Source organism: Pantherophis guttatus, chromosome 1 (assembly GCF_059756535.1).
Source record: "Pantherophis guttatus breed Tessera chromosome 1, ASM5975653v1, whole genome shotgun sequence".
NCBI classification, from domain to species: Eukaryota; Metazoa; Chordata; class Lepidosauria; order Squamata; family Colubridae; genus Pantherophis; species Pantherophis guttatus.
This window is the reverse complement of record NC_142063.1, coordinates 10652885-10671011: the sequence shown is the minus strand read 5'-3', so window position 1 is coordinate 10671011 and position 18127 is coordinate 10652885. Positions and strand designations below refer to the sequence as shown.

The following is an 18127-nucleotide window of genomic DNA, read 5'->3' as shown; positions in this document are numbered from 1 at the left end:
GGAGGAATGACTACACCCTGGTCTGTTCAGAAGTAGCCTTCCTCAGTTTTTCTTATTTTTTTTTTTTTTTGACTCACCTTCATCACTGGAGGCTTCCTGCTTCACCACCGACAACGGGGAGCGGGTGGGCGGCTTCCCCAGGGGGTGACGGCGGCTTTTCTTGATCTCCATTTTGAGTTTCGAGAAAGTAGAAGTCGTCTGGAAGAGAAAAAAAAAGCCACCACCCCCCCAAAAAAAGGAAAGAAAAAGAAAAAAGAAAAAAGAAAAAAAAAAGGAAAAAAGACAAAAAAGAGAGAGAGAGAGCGGATTATTTTGCATACCATACAACGTGAACAATACAGGTAGACCTTGACTTACCAGAGTTTAATTTAGAGACCGTTCGAAGTTACTCTAAAAAAATGACTTACGACCATTTTTCACACTTGCAATGGTTGCAAAGTCCCCAGGGTCATGGGATCAAAATTCAGACGCTTGGCAACTGATTCATATTTATGACGGTCACAGTGTCTCCTTCAGTGACCTTCTGAATAGCAAAGTCAATTGGGAAGCCAGATTCGCTTAACGACCGGGTTGCTAACTTTACCACTGCAATGATCCTCTTAACGGCTGTTGCAACCAAGGTTGTAAAATGGGACAAGAACTCACTTAACAGCTGTGCAACAGAAACTTTGGGGCTCCATTGTGGATATAAGGCGAGGACAATTGCAAGAAAGGTCATAAAATGGTGTCGTAAAACTCACTTAACAAATGTTTCACTTAGTAACCGAAATGTTAGGCGCGATTGTGGTCATAACTCGAGGACTGCAGGGGTTTTAGGATGCAAAGCTCCAAGGTTAAACCCTCAACACTTTATAAATATGCTGATTCTATAAACCGCTTAGAGAGGGCTATAAAACACAGTGAAGCCGTATATAAGTTTAAGTGCTATTGCTATTATTATTATTATTATTATTATTATTATTATTATTATTATTATTATTATTATTATTAATCATCGCACAGTCAGCCAGATGTTCAGACTGGGGTTTGGCATTTTTATCTACCTATCGAGTCCTTACCAAGGACCTGGGATGGGCAGATCTGGACGTTCGACGGTGTTACAGATACCGTCGCAGGATGGAAGCTGTTCCAAGGAAAGCTGCTTTCTGCAATTGACTGATGGAGAATCTGTCAATGCCCAGGGTGTTCAAGTGATGCTCCAGTTGTTTTGGGACTGTACCCAAGGTGCCTATGACCATTGCTACTACCCTTGCTTACCTTTGCCATAGTCATTCTATTTCTATTTGTAGGTGTTTGTATTTTGTTATCTTCTCCAGTTCTTTCTCTTCTCTTCTACTGTCACCAGAACAACTAGACACAAGGACAGTTTTTTCCCAAACGCCATCACTCTGCTAAACAAATAATTCCCTCAACACTGTCAAACTATTTACTAAGTCTGCACTACTATTAATCTTCTCATTGTTCCCATCACCCATCTCCTTCCACTTATGACTGTAATTTTTTTTAAAATTTGATTTATATGCCGCCCTTCTCCGGAGACTCAGGGCGGCTTACAGTGCGTTAAGCAATAGCCTTCATCCTTTTTGTATATTTATACAAAGTCAGCTTATTGCCCCCACAAACTGGGTCCTCATTTTACCTACCTTAGAAAGGATGGAAGGCTGAGTCAACCTTGAGCCTGGCGAGATTCGATCTTACTTTTAATTGCAGACAGCTGGTGTTAAATTACAGAGCTCTGTCTGTTGAGCTATCTAGGCTCATGTTGTTGCTTGTATCCTTACGATTTATATTGATATTGTTTCCCGATTGCTTATTTGTACCGTATGACTATCATTAAGTGTTGTACCTTATGATTCTTGACGAATGTATTTTTTCTTTTATGTACACTGAGAGCGTATGCACCAAAGACAAATTCCTTGTGTGTCCAATTACACTTGGCCAACAAAGAATTCTATTCTATTCTATTCTATTCTATTCTATTCTATTCTATTCTATTCTATTCTATTCTATTCTACTCTACTCTACTCTACTCTACTCTACTCTACTCTACTCTACTCTACTCTACTCTACTCTGTCCTGTCCTGTCGTCCTGTCCTGTCCTGTCTCCAGCAGAGGTGGTATTCAGCTGGTTCGTACCAGTTCGGGTGAACCGGTAGCAGAGAAAATGGGTGGGCCCGCCCACCCACCCACTCCGGCGCTATGCCGTCCTATTTAGCCACGTTTTTGAGGCTGGGCGCATGCATGGAAGGCCGGGTAAATGTGCGGAAGGTGTGCGCGCACGTGAAGCGAGGGTGTGCGGCAAACCGGTGGTAGAAATAAGTGATCTGATCTCCAGGCACTGCCACATCCACTATCCAGAATTTTCTGCTTTTTTATTATTATTATGCAACGTTTTCTGATGTGCTTATCCTCCTGATGCTACTATTTCAGCCACAGATGCTTATCCATAAAAGGGAGTATTTGTAGCCGGGATTGAACCGTGGAGTTCTTGGTGCTCTTTGAGTTTGATGTTGTAAACCCTTTTCCAGTGGTGAAATCTAAAATTTGTTACTACCGGTTCTGTGGGCGTGGCTTGGCGGGGGTGGGGGTAATGTGGGCATGGGCAATTTTTAAAAAACTTTTAAAATAATTTTTTCTACAACCTCTTCGGCGAAGAGGTTGTTAAAAAAATGTTTCAAAAGACTCTGACGATCCCAGTTGAGTTGCCTGATCGGCAGAGGCTCTTTTTCTTTTAAAAGCCTCTGCCGATCAGGCAACTCAGCTGGGATCATCAGAGGCATTTAAAAGAAAAAAAGCCTCTGCCGATCAGGCAACTCAGCTTGGATCGTCAGAGCCTTTTGAAAGCAATGTTTTGAAAAGCCTTTGACGATCCCAGCTGAGCCGCGTGATCATCAGAGGCTTTTTTTTACTTTTAAAAGCATTTTTTTCAGCTGAAGAGGTTCTGGAAAAAATGCTTTTAAATTTTTTTTAAAAAGCCTCTGATGATCGCGTGGCTCAGCTGGGCGTGGGGGGGGGCAGTGATTTTTGCTACCGGTTCTCCGAACCACCCACCTCCATTGCTACTGGATCGGGCGATCTGGTCCAAACCGGGAACATCCCCCCCCCCCCCGAAGGATTAAAGGTGCGAGGACCAAGCCCCAGAGTTGTCACAATGAGATGTATTTGAATCCAGATTTTTATTTCCTGACACCCAATACAGGTAATCCTCAAGTTACGACCGCAATTGAGCCCAACGTTGAGGTTGCTAAGTGGAGTGTTTGTTAAGTGAGTTTTGCCCCATTTTACGATCTTTCTTGCCACGGTTGTAAAGTGAATTGTTGCCTTTGTTAAATTAGTAATGCGGTTGTTAAGTGAATCTGGATTTCCCCATTGACTTGGCTTGTGAGAAGGATGCAAAAGGGGATCATGTGACCTCGGGACAGGGCACAACGGTCATAAGAATGAACCAGTTTGCCAAGCGTCTGAATTTGGATCACGTGACCAGGGGGATGCTGCAACGGTCGTTAAGTGTGAAAAATGGTCCTAAATCACTTTTTGCAGTGCTCTTGTAACTTTGAATGGTCACTAAATGAACTGTTGTAAGTCGAGGACTTGCCTTTCCCTAAGAACATCTACCTGTCCCACCAGATTAGATAAGGTAAGCATGTTTCTAGTCCCTTCCGCCAAATATTGTCCACATCTGTTTGCCTGATACGCCAGTTGCGCCCCTTTCTGGATCGGGACTCCTTTTGCACAGTCACTCATGCCCTGGTCACGTCACGCCTGGACTACTGCAACGCTCTCTGCATGGGGCTCCCCTTGAGGAGCACCCGGAGGCTCCAACTAGTCCAGAATGCGGCCGCGCGGGTAGTGATGGGAGCGACGTGGCGCTCCCACGTAACACCTCTCCTGCGCGAGCTGCATTGGCTCCCGGTGGTCTTCCGGGTGCGCTTTAAGGTGTTGATTCTCATCTTTAAAGCGCTCCATGGCTTAGGGCCAGGGTATTTGCGAGACCGCCTGCTGCTACCGTTAACCTCCCACCGGCCAATACGCTCTCACAGAGAGGGCCTCCTCAGGGTGCCGTCAGTCAGGCAATGTCGGCTGGCGGCCCCCAGGGGGAGAGCCTTCTCTGTGGGGGCACCCGCCCTGTGGAATGAGCTGCCTCCTGGAATATGATTGATCCCGGACCTCCGGACCTTCCGTAAAGCCCCGAAGACGTTTTTATTCCATCAAGCCGACCTAGCCTGAATGGTTTTTAATTGGGATTTTAAATTTTATGGATTTGGGGGTTTTAAATTGGGAAGCTAGTGATTTAATTCTTTTTTAATTATCTTAACTTTTGTATCTGTATGTTTTTTTAATTTTGGCTGTTCACCGCCCTGAGTCCCTTCTGGGAGAAGGGCGGTATACAAATTAAATTAATCATCATCATCATCATCATCATCATCATCATCTAATCAAGAAACTAGCAGGAAGAAAACCACACTCCCACCAATACTGACAGGGCAAGCCACTAGTACGTAAACAGAGAGCAAACTCCACTCCTCTCCAACACTGATGATGTTACCTAGTTGGGTCGTGAGACGTCTGCTAGTTTGTTGACTAGGCTGTTAGGGCCAGCTTTAAAGAAGGCTAAAAGGGTGGAGTCCCGCTGAACTTCATGGGGCAAGGCGTTCCATAGGGCAGGGGACGCTTCCTAGCTCCCATCAAATGATAATATTTGGAGTGTGGGGAATTCTGGGAATTGAAGTCCTCAGGTCTTAAAGCTGCCAAGGTTGGACAGCCCTGATCTAAGGCAATGGACAGGCCACACCTTCCTTTCCCCAATGATCTACAGACAGTCCTTGATTTACAATTTTTCGTTTAGTGACCGTTTGACGTTAGAACGACAATAAAAATTGACTAATGTTTGCTTTTCACACTTACAACCACTGGAGCATCCCCAAGGTCACATGATCAAACTTCAGACACTTTGGGCAAGGGGCTCATGTGGTCACCTTTTGCAGCCTGTGGACAAAGTCAATGGGCAAGCCAAATTCACTTAACAACCGTTAAGTGCAGCTGCAGTGATTCACTTAACAACTGTGGCAAGAAAGGGGAAATAAAATGGGGGCAAAATTCACTTAACAAACTGTCTCGCTCAGCAACAGAAATTTTGAGCTCAATTGTCGTCGTAAATCAAGGACTACCTGTAGTAAACCCGGTGTGGATGAAGGCATGGAACCATCCAGTGGTGAGATTCAAATAATTTAACTTGGCTACCTGCACCCCCCTGGGAGCAAAAACGGGCCGTGGGAGGGGGATGCATCGCCACGCCACGCCACGCCCCGTTTTGAACCTAGTAGGCTTCCCTGCAGCCTCCTGGGAGGGAAAATGGGCCGCAGGGGGACTCCTGGAAGGGGCAGGGGCAGCCAGCAATTTAACTACTGATTCGCCCAAACCGGCTGAATCCCACCACTGGAACCACTCTTTTATGAGAGCATGTTAAAATTTCCATTCAAAGACACGATTGAAATAGGCTTTTTGTTTTCCAGGCTTCTGGTCCCACCGATTCCAGTTCAAATCCCGGCATCTCTTTGTTTCCTCTTTTGGCATCTTATAAATCCTGAGTTGTTTTCAGGGCAAATTGACAAATGCTCAGCCATGACACACCTACCTGCTCACATATATATAAATATATATATATATAGCGCGAGACATCTCTGTGTAAAGTCATGCAACCATTTAGGTGAGAAATGCTTTGTCAGAGAGCAAAAGGAAGGGTTGCCTAGCAATAATGATGCAGTATTGTTAGAGCAGCGAACGTACAATATTCGGCATTTTCTAAAGTGCCCAATTTTGTACCAGAGAAATGTCGATGTTATTATTTTCATTATTTTGCAGAATTCTTCCCCCAAAAAACTCAGCAAGATTTCTTCCCACTTGTATCCAGAGAAAGACCATGTTTTTCAGAAAATAAGACCGAGTCTTCTTTTCTTTTAGACTTGAAAATAAGCACTTGGGGTTATTTCTGAGGCCGTCTTACTTTTTTTTGAGGTGCAGCAGGCCAGACTCGGTGCGCTGTGGACACACCGTCGTCTTCATTCTGAACGCTGAAGGTTTATAGAATGGAGGCTTTTTGGCGAACGGGAGGAAAATGGGGAGGGGGATTTTCCTTCCTGTCATCCATTCCTCAAACTCAGCACAGACTGAGGGGAAGGACGGCAGGCAGGAAAATCCCCCTCCCCATTTACCTCCTGTGAGCCAAAAAGCCTCCCATGAGCCTCCCAAAAAGAGGGAAAAAGCAAAACAGCTGGCCGCGAAGCTGCCGGCTTTGGGGAAGCGGCCCAACAAGCAGAAGCACTGCACCCAGAAAGAGAAGGGCAAAAGCGGTATTTGCACTGCCCCAAGGGGCCAGCGGGCTGCAGCCGGACAGTTGTTCCCCCCCGCGCCGCCACTCGTGCTGGCCATGCCCATCACCCCTAGCCAGTGGTGGGTTTCAAAAAATTTTACTACCAGTTCTGTGGGCGTGGCTTGGTGGGTGTGGTGTGGCGTGGCATGGCATGGCGGGCGTGGCAGGGAAGGATACTGTAAAATCTCCATTCCCTCTCCACTCCAGGGGAAGGTTACTGCAAAATCCCCATTTCCTCCCAATCAGCTGGGACTCGGGAGGCAGAGAATAGATGGGGGCAGGGCCAGCCAGAGGTGGTGTTTACCGGTTCTCCGAACTATTCAAAATTTCCACTACCAGTTCTCCAGAACTGGTCAGAATCTGCTGAAACCCACCTCTGCCCCGGGCTTATTTTCAGGGTACGGGTAATATTTGGTCCATCCCCCCAAAATTAGAGTTGGGCATATTATTGTGGTGGATTGTGTTTTAGGAGAAACACAGTATATATTTTTCCTCCTTTTATTGTTTACTCGAAAACTAGTGTCAATCACTCTCTTAGTAAGCATACATCGTTCTTGGAACCTTGATGGTATATAACTTAAATTAAATCTGCACATTACCACCAGGCTTGAGATATACAGGTAGTCCTCCATTTACGACAGTTCGTTCAGTGATCGCTGAAAGTTATAACAGCTTTGAAAAATTTTACTTAAGATTGTTTTTCACACTTAACAACCGTTGCAGTCTCTCTGCGGTCACATGATCAAAATTCAGATACTTTGGCAACTGACTCATATTTATGGCGGTTGCAGTACAGGGGTGGGTTCTAAATTTTTTTACTACTGGTTCTGTGCGCGTGGCTTATTTTGTGGGTGTGGCTTGGAGGTCATGTGACTGGGTGGGCGTGGCTAGCTGGTCAGTCATTTCTGGAAGGTCCTCGCACTTACGACCAGTCCTCGCACTTACGACCTGACTCCTTTGTTTGCTTTTAACACTGATCAGCTGTAGGACGGCCCTTTGAAGCCCCCAGGCAAGAGTTTAAACAGTTTTTTTCCCTCTAGTCATCAGCTGGGACTCAGGAGGCAGCAATAGATTGGGGGTGGGACCAAATAAAAGGTAAGAATAATGTGGGAGGGAGGGCGGGGGGGGAGAACCGGTTCGGTGAGGTCATATCGTCACCGCTACAGGCTCGGCCGAACCGGACCAAACCGGGAAGAACCCACCACTGTTGCAGTATCCTGGGAACAACCTTTTGTAACTTTCTGACAAGCCAAGTCAATGAGAAATTCAGATTTACTTAACAACCATGTGACTCACATAACAACTGCAGTGATTCACTTAACAATTGTGGCAAGAAAATGGGGCAAAACTCAATTGTGGTCGTAAGGTGAGAACTACCTGTATTTCCTGCAAACCGTTTTTCCTTTTGCGTATGTGAGAATGTCAAGAAAGCTTAATTCCACTTGCCCCTTGAGATAATGCTGGCCAAATCCTGGTGTCAGGGTTCCGACAGATGCCCTAATTAAATCATGAGCCTCGAGCCAAGCTTCAAAAGAAATCCAGTTATTTATGAGTATCTTCATGTTGGCATGACCCCATGTAATTTACGCCCCAATCATGACCCTGTTTCCCCCCTCCCCTCAAGGTGTGTCATCAATCACATTCTCCAACGGAGCAATTTCGCAGACTGTAGAGATCACTCCGCTCCGGCTGCTGTGGGTAACCCTGGGAGACAGCCTTGAGAGAGATATGTCTGGAATGTACTTCTGTTTTTGGCTGCTGTGCTGCTTCGTCGGTTTCCCATCCCCCCGTGCCTATGGCAACTCGAAAGCAGGCCAGGGATGCTTTGTGAGTTGACACCTGGCTTGTCATGAATTTTGGCATGCCATGTTATCTCATCACCTCTTTGGGAGAACAACATCAATTTATGAAAGAAAACTTCAGATCCTAGGAATGAACATTTCGGTACAGGTAGCCCTCGGCTTACGACCACAATTGAACCCAAAATTTCTGTGGCTAAGTGAAACAATTGTTGAGTGAGTTTGGCCCCATTTTACGACCTTTGTGGTCCCGGTTGTTAACTGAATCACTGAAGTTGATAAGTTAGTCACCTGGTTGTTAAGTGAATCTGGTTTCCCCGTTGACTTTGCTTGTCAGGAGGTCAGAAAAGGGGATCACGTGACCATCTGAGACACTGCGACTGTCATAAATAGGAACCAACTGCCAAGCATCTGAATTTTCATCACATGATTATGGGGATGCTGCAATGGTCATAAGTGTGAAAAGTGGTTATAAGTCCCTTTTTTCGGTGCCATTGTAATTTAAAACAGTCACTAAATGAGCTGTTTTAAGTCGAGGACTACCTGTATTTGTTCATTCAGGGTGCGAGGAACAGACCTACAAACTGGGACAGCTCTGAAATGCCTCTGCACAACCACGTTGTCCGGTCCCATTTGCGATGGCTCTTCATGCTCTGTTTCCTCTCAGTTGCTTTCGTGATGTCTTGAGCAAGGTAGTTTAAAGGGAGTTAAAAGGGAGTTTACCCACACATGGTAGTTAAACATGGTAATTTTCAAACGTAGTTTAACTGCCCTGGGGATATCCAACCTTTGGGCACTTTTAATACCTGGTGGACTTCCACTCCCAGAATTCTATGGGAATTCCATAGGATTCTTCCAGAATTCTAATTTTAGAATTCTAAAATTCTAATTTTAAGGCTTGTGGACTTCAACTCCCAGAATTCCATAGGAACAGGCAGCCATGCTGGCTGGGGAATTCTGGGAGTTGAAGTCCACAAGCCTTAAATTTGCCAAAGTTGGACACCCCTGAGCTACATCCTGTGGCCGACTACTCTGAGCTCTTGCACAGATTACTGAAGGAAGAATTCTGCCTGCTTCATGAGGCAGGGTTGTTTTTTTTTTTTATTTAGTAATTTAGAGTCTATACAGGTGGTCCTCGACTTATAACTTATAGGTCGACCGTTCGAAGCTACAACGGCACTGAAAAAGGTGACTTGTTGTGACTGTTATAACCACTACAGCATCCCCATGGTCAGGTGATCAAAAGCTGGACTTTTGGCAAGTGGGATTATATTTATGACGGTCGCAGTGTCCCGGGGTCATGTGATCCTGTTGTGACCTTCTGACAAGGGAAGTCAACGGGGATGTCAGATTTGCTTAACCCAGGGGTGTCAAATTCAATTTCATTGAGGGCCGCATCAGGGTTGTCTTTGACCTTGGGGAGGCTGTGTGTGTGTGTGTGTGTGTGTGTGTGTGTGTGTGTGTGTGTGTGTGTGTGTGTGTCCAAGGTTGGGCATGGCCAGCTCAACGTCACTCGTATTGGGGGCACCTGCGGTGGCCCAAGTGCTCTGCCAGCAAAAACGGGCTCTCGAGCTCTGTTTTCAGCTGCGACAGTGTCCTGCAGCCCTCTGCCAGTGAAAACGGAGCTCGGAAGGGCTGCCCGCGGCCCTCCCGAGCTCCATTTTCGCTGGCAGAAGCATTGCGGGCCAGTCCTTCACTGTTTCCAGGGCGGCCCTGTGGGCCAGATCTAAGCACTCTGCGGACTGGATCCAGCCCGATTTTGATACCGCTGGCTTAATGGCTTGATCACGTGACCATGGGATGCTGAAACAGTTACAAGTGTGAAAATCGGTCATAAGTCCCTTTTTTCAATGCCGCTGTAACTCTGAACCGTCACTAAATGAATGGTTTAAAGTCAAGGACTACCTGCATTCTGCAAAATTAAGCCTAACCTAGCCCAAACGTCTATCTAATCCATCACCTTTTTTCTGCTGCTTTTAGTGGCATGATTACGAGCCATGGTGGCGCAGTGGTCAGAAGGCAGTATTGCAAGCTAACTTTGCTGACTGCCAGGAGTTCGATTTTGATCGGCTCGAGGTTGACTCAGCCTTCCATCCTTCCGAGGTGGGTAAACTGAGGACCCAGACTGTTAAGGGCAATAGGCTGCTTGTGTAAACTGCTTAGAGAGGGCGGGAAAGCACTGTGAAGCGGTATATAAATCTAAGTGCTACTGCCTATTGCTAGTCTGATAAAATCCTGTTCCTTTTTTGATACGATTTGAGGGTGGATCCTGGAACACCAAGAGGCACAGACGAAAGAGATCTCTACGGGGCAGCAAAGACAAGAGGGCTTTGAGGAATCTATTTCTCGTCTTCCAAAAGGGCCTCCCATGCCTTTGTGCCAAGCAGCCCGCACCTAATGCAATCATTCCCAAAATTCAGCCGCGGGTCTCTCCTCAAAGGTACACAGAGCGTCCGCCACGGGCACAAAAAGAAACCTTTTTGGAGATCAAAAGAGCAAATAAAGAAGGGATCACACCAGTCAGAAGACAATGAGTAAAAAAAAAAGACATTTATTGCTGGGTGGCAAGGCCCAACTTTTCACAGCCAGACAAGGGAACAGGTGGCGCCTGCTGTGCCCATTACCGGCCAGCAGCACAACCACAGACACACAAAAGAGTCCAGTTTTGGCCCAGAGCACTTCAACACGTCGCCACAGTCTCGTCTTTTGGAGGGTTTCTGACCCAGCCTGCCAGAAACAACAACATCCCTACGGGAGAGCTGTGCAGCAGCAAAGGCCGGGATCCCACATCAAGCCCCCAGGATCTTGTTGATTTTCAACCGGATTTTTCTCCAGTCAGCCGCTATTATGTCCGAGTACTGCCTGTACAAGAGGTGCCGCAAGCGGGACACCAGGTTGTGGGGCAGGGCGCACTTCCCTCTGCCCCCGCAATAGCTAACGGCACTTCGCCACCTCCGCAGCTCATCTGGGGGGACCATCCGGCTGAACAGGGCCGCCGCGTACCTCGCCGGCTTGCCGCGAACGCGCTTGAATAACTCCCGCCTCTCCCTTTTAGGGATCCTCCACAGGGTGATATCGTCCAAGCGTAGGACAGCCTGTAACAGGGGAAGGTGGATTACTTAACGCCGAAACGTGACACAAGAGTTTTTCCCGTAGCCGAGCCGCAGGGCGGGAGACCCCTGCCCCGATCACCGGCCGGCCCAACGCGCAACACAACTTGAGACGGAACCCTTAACGTGAGTCTAGACCAGTGGTTGCTCGGCCTCGGCGAAGGTGATAACGGTGGGGTCCTTGGTGTTCTCGGAGCTTGGTAGGTTTCTTGCACGGGTTTCATGAGCCAACTAAGTACAGGTAGTGTCAGGGTTCCAAGGAATACACCTATAGCAAATAGAACTTCGAGGCAGGTAGATTCCTCAAAGAACTGTTTTATGGGCTATATCACATTGGCACAGACTGGTGAAAACCGACTCTAGCAGTTCCCGCGGTATTCACCTAATTAAAAGTTTTCCCCCTTCCCCAAACAGTCACATGGTCCAATCATTATGTCTTCCAGTTGCCTGGTAGCTTCACTCCTCTCTCTGGCCACCTGTGGGAATGTCCTTGGTTCCCAGGAGAAAGTGTTTTGTTTTGGCTACGAACCCCATCTCTCTCTATTCCCCCCCTCCCTCTCCCTCAGCTCTAGTGTGGCAACACTGAAGCCCAGAAAATGGCCTCGGCCAGGCCAGCTTCAGGGTTGACAGGTAGCCCTTTTTTTTTTTTTTTTTAATTTGATTTATATGCTGTCCTTCTCCAGAGACTCAGGGCGGCTTACAATGCGTTAAGCAATAGCCTTCATCCTTTTGTATATTCATACAAAGTCAGCTTATTGCCCCCACAAACTGGGTCCTCATTTAACCTACCTTAGAAAGGATGGAAGGCTGAGTCGACCTTGAGCCTGGGGAGATTCGAACCTGCAGTAATTGCAGGCAGCTGTGTTAATAACAGGGTGCTTTAGACCACTGTGCTACCAAGGCTCTTATTTGTTAATTTATCAAATTTATTTGCTGATAAAATTTATTGACTGCCCATCTTACCATAGGGTAATTTGGGTGGCGTAAAACATAAAAAGTTAAAATCAAAACCAAAGACTTGGACTCTTTGAAGTTACAACGGCACTGAAAGTTATCACAGTTTTTCACACTTACGACCGTTGCAGCGTCCCCGTGGTCACGTGATCAAATTTCAGATGCTTGGCAACTGACTCATATCTATGACGGTTGCCGTGTCGCAGAATCTTCCCCTTTTGCGACCTTCTGACAAGCCAAGGGCAAGCCAGATTCACTTAACAACCGTGTCATTAACTTTACAAGTGCAGTGATTCACTTGAACAACTGTGGCAAGAAAGGTCCTAAAATGGGGCAAAACTCACTTAACAACTGTCTTGCTTAGCAACGGAAAGTTTGCGCTCAATCGTGGTCATATGTTGAGGACTACCTGTATTTATGACAGTTGCAGTGTCCAGGGATCGTGCGATTCCCTTTTGCGACCTAGTGACAAGCAAAGTCGATGCGGAAGCTGGAGTCACTTAACAAAGATGTCATTAACTTAACAACTTAAGTGAGTTATTTAACAAATATAGCAAGAAAGATCATAAAATTGGGCGAAACTCTTTTAACAATTGTCTCGCTTAGGAATGAAAATTTTGAGTTCAATTGTGGTCGTAAATCAAGGACTACTTGTAACACCATCAGCAGATGGGACTAGGGAACATCGTCAGTGCTACTACCACACTGATGATGCAACCTAGTTTGGTCATGAAATGTCTGCAAGAAAACCACCAAGCTCAGGGAGCATCACGGACCCCACAGAGTTCAAACATGAGCTATAAATATTCTTTTGTAAAGTTAAGAATGTTTGAAGGCCATAAATTAACAAGACTTCCTCAGCCGGCATGCTGCAATGTTCAGGTGAATGTTGCTAAGGCTGAACAGCACCGGTGTAGATGGACTTTACTAGGGCTAAGAAGACAGTGTGCAGCTGGCGACACAGAGAAACACAGGACATACAACAAGAATTTTGGAAGGCGGAGGGTTGGGTTGGGTTGGGTTGACCTGTCTGGGTTTCTTGTTTTAGTGTCTCTTGTTCCACTGACCTTCATAACTGCTCTCTTCTTGGACAAGCAAGTCCTTTGTTATCATAGGTCATCTGGTTATTATGCCTGAAGTCTTAAGATTTAGTTATATTCTAACATTGTGGCTATTAAACTCTGACACAAGTTATACTCTTTCCACAGTTTTGCATGTTTGATCTCTCTGTCCAATGCTTGGCCTAAAGATACTGTGGGAAGGAGATCAGGTGTCGTCCCGTCCCGTCCCGTCCCGTCCCGTCTTTCTTTCTTTCTTTCTTTCTTTCTTTCTTTCTTTCTTTCTTTCTTTCTTTCTTTCTTTCTTTCTTTCTTTCTTTCTTTCTTTCTTTCTTTCTCTTTCTTTCTTTTCTTTCTTTCTTTTCCTTCCTTCCTTCCTTCCTTCTCCTTCCTTCCTTCCCCAGCCTCCTTCTCCAGACATTATTTCAATAACTGCAGTTTCATAATCACAGAAGCCACTGGTTCTACTCCGTAAATTCATAATCAGTTTTTAATTTCAGCACTGTATCTCAAGCCTCTTGTAGAGCCCAATCAATTCATGTGATACTTTCCTTCCTTCCTTCCTTCCTTCCTTCCTTCCTTCCTTCCTTCCTTCCTTCCTTCCTTCCTTCCTTCCTCCCCTCCCCTCCCCTCCCCTCCCCTCCCTTCTTCCTTTCTACTCCTTGCAGACAGCTGGTCACTTGCACATGAGATGGCTTCCAGGCCCGACACCATGTGCAATTTGCACATGAGCCATGTGCAGATTGGGGAAACAAAACAACCACTTCACAAACACATGACACAACATAGAAGAACAAACACATCAGGACTAGATTCAGCGGTCCATCTGCATTTGAAAGACATAGGCCAGTCTTTGGAAGACAGCAAAGCCCACATTTCGGACAGAGAGGACAGCTGGTTTGAAAGAGGGGTCAAAGTGGCCGTCAAAATTGAAGAGCCCTCTTTCAACTGAGGGGGAGGGATACAACGTCATTTATCTCCAGTCTACAACAGAGTCCTTTCAGCAGTTCCAAGAAGGCTCCATACCCATTTGCACCACTCAGGTGACCCTGATGACACAGAGAAACCTCCAAGTGGCCTTAATGATTCTCTAAAAGGATGCAAATGACCAGCTGTCTGCAAGGAGTATAAATCCTTCCATTCCTCGCCATCCAGTCAGAGCTGAAGAAGCTTCTTGGATTAGAAGTGAAACAACTTCAAAGAAAAAACAAAGTCCAGTTGCCTCTTGAAAAAAAGCACCTTAGGGAGAACCATGACCTGGATGACTGAGAATCTCCATAAACATTTTCAGAGTAGAAAAGGCTTGAGTGGGTATGAAGGGGTTTAGAAGGCTTGCAAGAGAAGGAATATTGCACAAACGTTACCACTAAGCCACTCTCTTGTCTTTCTGAGTGTCTGTAGGGGCAACTGAGTTACTGACAGGTGGGACTGAGCTATATAGAAGTAGGACCGCCAACACAAAAAGACAAAAACAAGAGTTGGACGAGAAGGACACAGAGAAAGAACCTGCCCTAGTGAGCTGTTAGAACTTCTTATCACACTGCACTGCAAAGGGACTTTAAATGTGATAAAATTAAGTCTTACGTCCGCTGGCTCTCCGTGTTGGGTGCCTTTCAGAGACGTAGAGGCTGCCTTTCCCATAATTGTCAGCTAATCTGGTTTACGATTCTTCCAAGTTAGGGTTCATTGCAAAAAAAAAAAAAGGGGGGGGTTCTGACAGTTGCTCCCCTGTGGTCCCAAGGCCAGACTTGACCACATGACTGTTTGTATTGTCTCGTAGTTTTATACCGAAAAGTGAATGTTTGTTTAGTTTTTTGGCAAAACTGCGCCATAGCAAACAATGGACTTAAGACGCTTAATGACTGCTGCCAACAAGGACATAAAATTGGGTTGGTTATGTCAGCGGTTCCCAACCTTTTGGGGGAGGGGAACCGGGGGGGGGAGGAGAGGAAGAGTGCGCAACCTAGATAGCAATAGGAATAGCACTTAGACTTATGTACCACTTTCACAGTGCTTTTACAGCCCTTTCTAAGCAGTTTACAAAGTCAGCAACTTGGCCTCAACAATCTGGGTCCTCATTTTACCGACCTCGGAAGGACGGAAGGCTGAGTCCACCCTGAGCCTGGTGAGATCTGCCAAACTGCTGGCAGCCGGTGATCAGCAGAAGTAGCCTGCAGTACTGCATTCTAACCACTGTGCCACCGCGGCTCAGATCTCACACATGTGCAATTTCATTTGCCTGCAGCTCATCTCCAGCTGTGCAGCCCGGTTCTTAACAGGCCGTGGATTGGGGACTCTTGGGTTATGTGACCTACCCGCTTTATGATTATCACGTAACGGAGAGGCTCCATGACACTTCTGCATAGAGCACTACCTGTGTAGCCACTGATATGGAATGTAACCATCATTGTGTGTTGTGTGTTTCAAGATGACACTGAAGAATTCAAGCTAGGTGGCCATTTAAATTGAATGGATGACGTTTTTATTAGGTGTATATGGCCCCCATCTTATTGTCACATGAATCTGAATGGATGGATAGATAGATGGATGGATGGATGGATGAGTTCATCAGTAACTGGGTTTAAACATGCTTGGAGTAAACATATGCCCATCATCTGTCAAAAATTGACAATAAAAATAAAATATAAAAATAATAATTAAAAAATATAAAAAAAATTAAAAAGAAAACAAAAAATGAGGTCAAAGAACAGACTCAATGGGCCATTAGATCTTTTTCTGCCATCAGTTTTCTACATTTAGATGGATGGATGGATGGATGGATGGATGGATGGATGGATGGAGTAACCAAGTTCATTAATCACGGAGTTTAAACATGCTTGGGATAAACACATGTCCATCAACTGAAATCTAAATCTAATCTAAAAATTAAAAATAATGCAATATAAAAATAATAATACAAACAAACAAACAAACTCAAAGAGCAATCTTGATGGGCCACTAGGTCATCATTTTTCTATGTTTGGATGGATAGATGGATGGATGGATGGATGGATGGATGGATGGATGGATGGATAAATGGATGGATAAATGGATGGATGGATGGATGGATGGATGGACGGACATTCTTACTGGTCTTATTTCTTCTGTTTTGCTTCATATCTCAGAAGGAAAGTGACCCAGCCTACAAACTAGGGGAGAATTATCTCACCCCCTATCACAAATAAGCCTTTAACCAATCCATCCTATCCTGTCATCCAAGGCGATTTCTTAAACCTCACAGCTGAATTGGTTGGTGACTGTAGCATTCTCAGGACAGGGTCCAGCTGTGAGTGAGAGAACCCAAGCCCGTTAATTTCTCTGCGTCAAAAGGAAGTCCGGCATTCATAAAACAGTCACACCTGGAGCTTCGTCCAAAGTTGCATTTCTGAAGAATGAGGTTGGAATGCAGTGCCTGAAAAACCAACTTTCAAAACAGGTTCAAGTCTAGACACAGATTTGAAAACCCGTGGCGGAAGGCTGCACTAAGGGCAAACCCATGGGAAGATTGTAAGCACTCTTGCATGCTTAGAAAAAAAAGGCACCAGGAAGGGAGAGGAATGTTTCATTTGCAAACATTTCACTCTGCCAAGTGAGGCTTTTTGAATCCCGCAAGCGAAAACTGTATGGCACAGTCTGGGAAAAGGCAAAGCTGTGTCCGCATACAACGCCACGGACTGACAAAACATGCAATCCATACCAGACATCTGCCAATAAGATTTCCATATTATTATTCTTTTTTAAAAAATCCAAAAAATACTGCCCAAATAATGTCCCGTCCCCCCACAACTGCTATCAAAGCACCTGAAGCGCTAAGCCCGAGAAGCTCATTTCTTTGTGTGTCCATCCTACTCGGTTGCCAGCCCAGCCGCAAAGTGCAAGTTCAACAAATATTACATTTATCTCGTCTACAGCTCTAAGGGCAGGGAAGATAAGTATGAAAAGAGCAGAGAAAGGAAGAGGAGAATAACACACTAGGGTGGAAGAAAAAGCTAGCCAGCTCTTTGAAGCAGTTCGGAACAGGAGCCCACGTTACAATTTCTAGGCAATAAATTCAGCGAGGTCTTAACATCCCAGAGATTACAGGAAAAGGGAGACAAGACATTAGGGATCTAAAACAGGAACAATGACCGGATAGCAGTCATGCTATGGTTTCAAACAGTGCATTAAAAATACATGGCTTTTTCTACCTGTAGCCAAACCTTGTTTCATTTCTGAGTTTTAATAAAAGAAGGAAACATTAAAAAACCAATATGCACAGAAAAAATTAAACCCAGAAAGGAAGATTAGCAGGTCCCTTTCCATTAGGTCTGAGTTAACAGAATAGAATAACAGAGTTGGAAGGGACCTTGGAGGTCTTCTAGTCCAACCCCCTGCTCAAGCAGGAAACCCTATACCACTTCAGACAAATGGTTGTCCAATCTCTTCTTAAAAACTTCCAGTGTTGGAGCATTCGCAACTTCTGGAGGCAGGCAGTTCCACTGGTTAATTGTTCTCACAGTCAGGAAATTCCTCCTTATTTCCAGGTTGCTTCTCTCCTTGGTTAGTTTCCATCCGTTGCTTCTTGTCCTGCCCTCAGGTGCTTTGGAGAACAGGTTGACTCCCTCTTTTTTGTGGCAGCCCCTTAGATATTGGAAGACTGCTATCATTTTCAACATCTAAGGAGCTGCCACAAAGAAAAGGGGGTCAGCCGGTTCTCCAAAGCACCTGAAGGCAGGACAAGAAGCAACGGATGGAAACTAATCAAGGAGAGAGGCAACCTGGAACTAAGGAGAAATTTTTTGATGATGAGAACAATTAACCAGTGGAACGGCTAGCCTTCAGAACTTGTTGATGCTC

The 18127-nt window shown here is 45.6% G+C and overlaps 1 protein-coding gene across 2 annotated transcripts in view; it reads right to left on the bottom strand.

The window, feature by feature from the left end:
• The window catches only part of KDM4B (lysine demethylase 4B), a 254704-nt gene that overhangs the window by 50054 nt on the left and 186523 nt on the right, over positions 1 to 18127 (bottom strand). For both annotated transcript variants that reach the window (XM_060691827.2, XM_087871259.1), the window contains one exon: positions 78 to 198. In XM_060691827.2, the coding sequence (XP_060547810.2) occupies positions 78 to 198 (121 nt within the window). The remainder of the gene's footprint in view (positions 1 to 77; positions 199 to 18127) is intronic.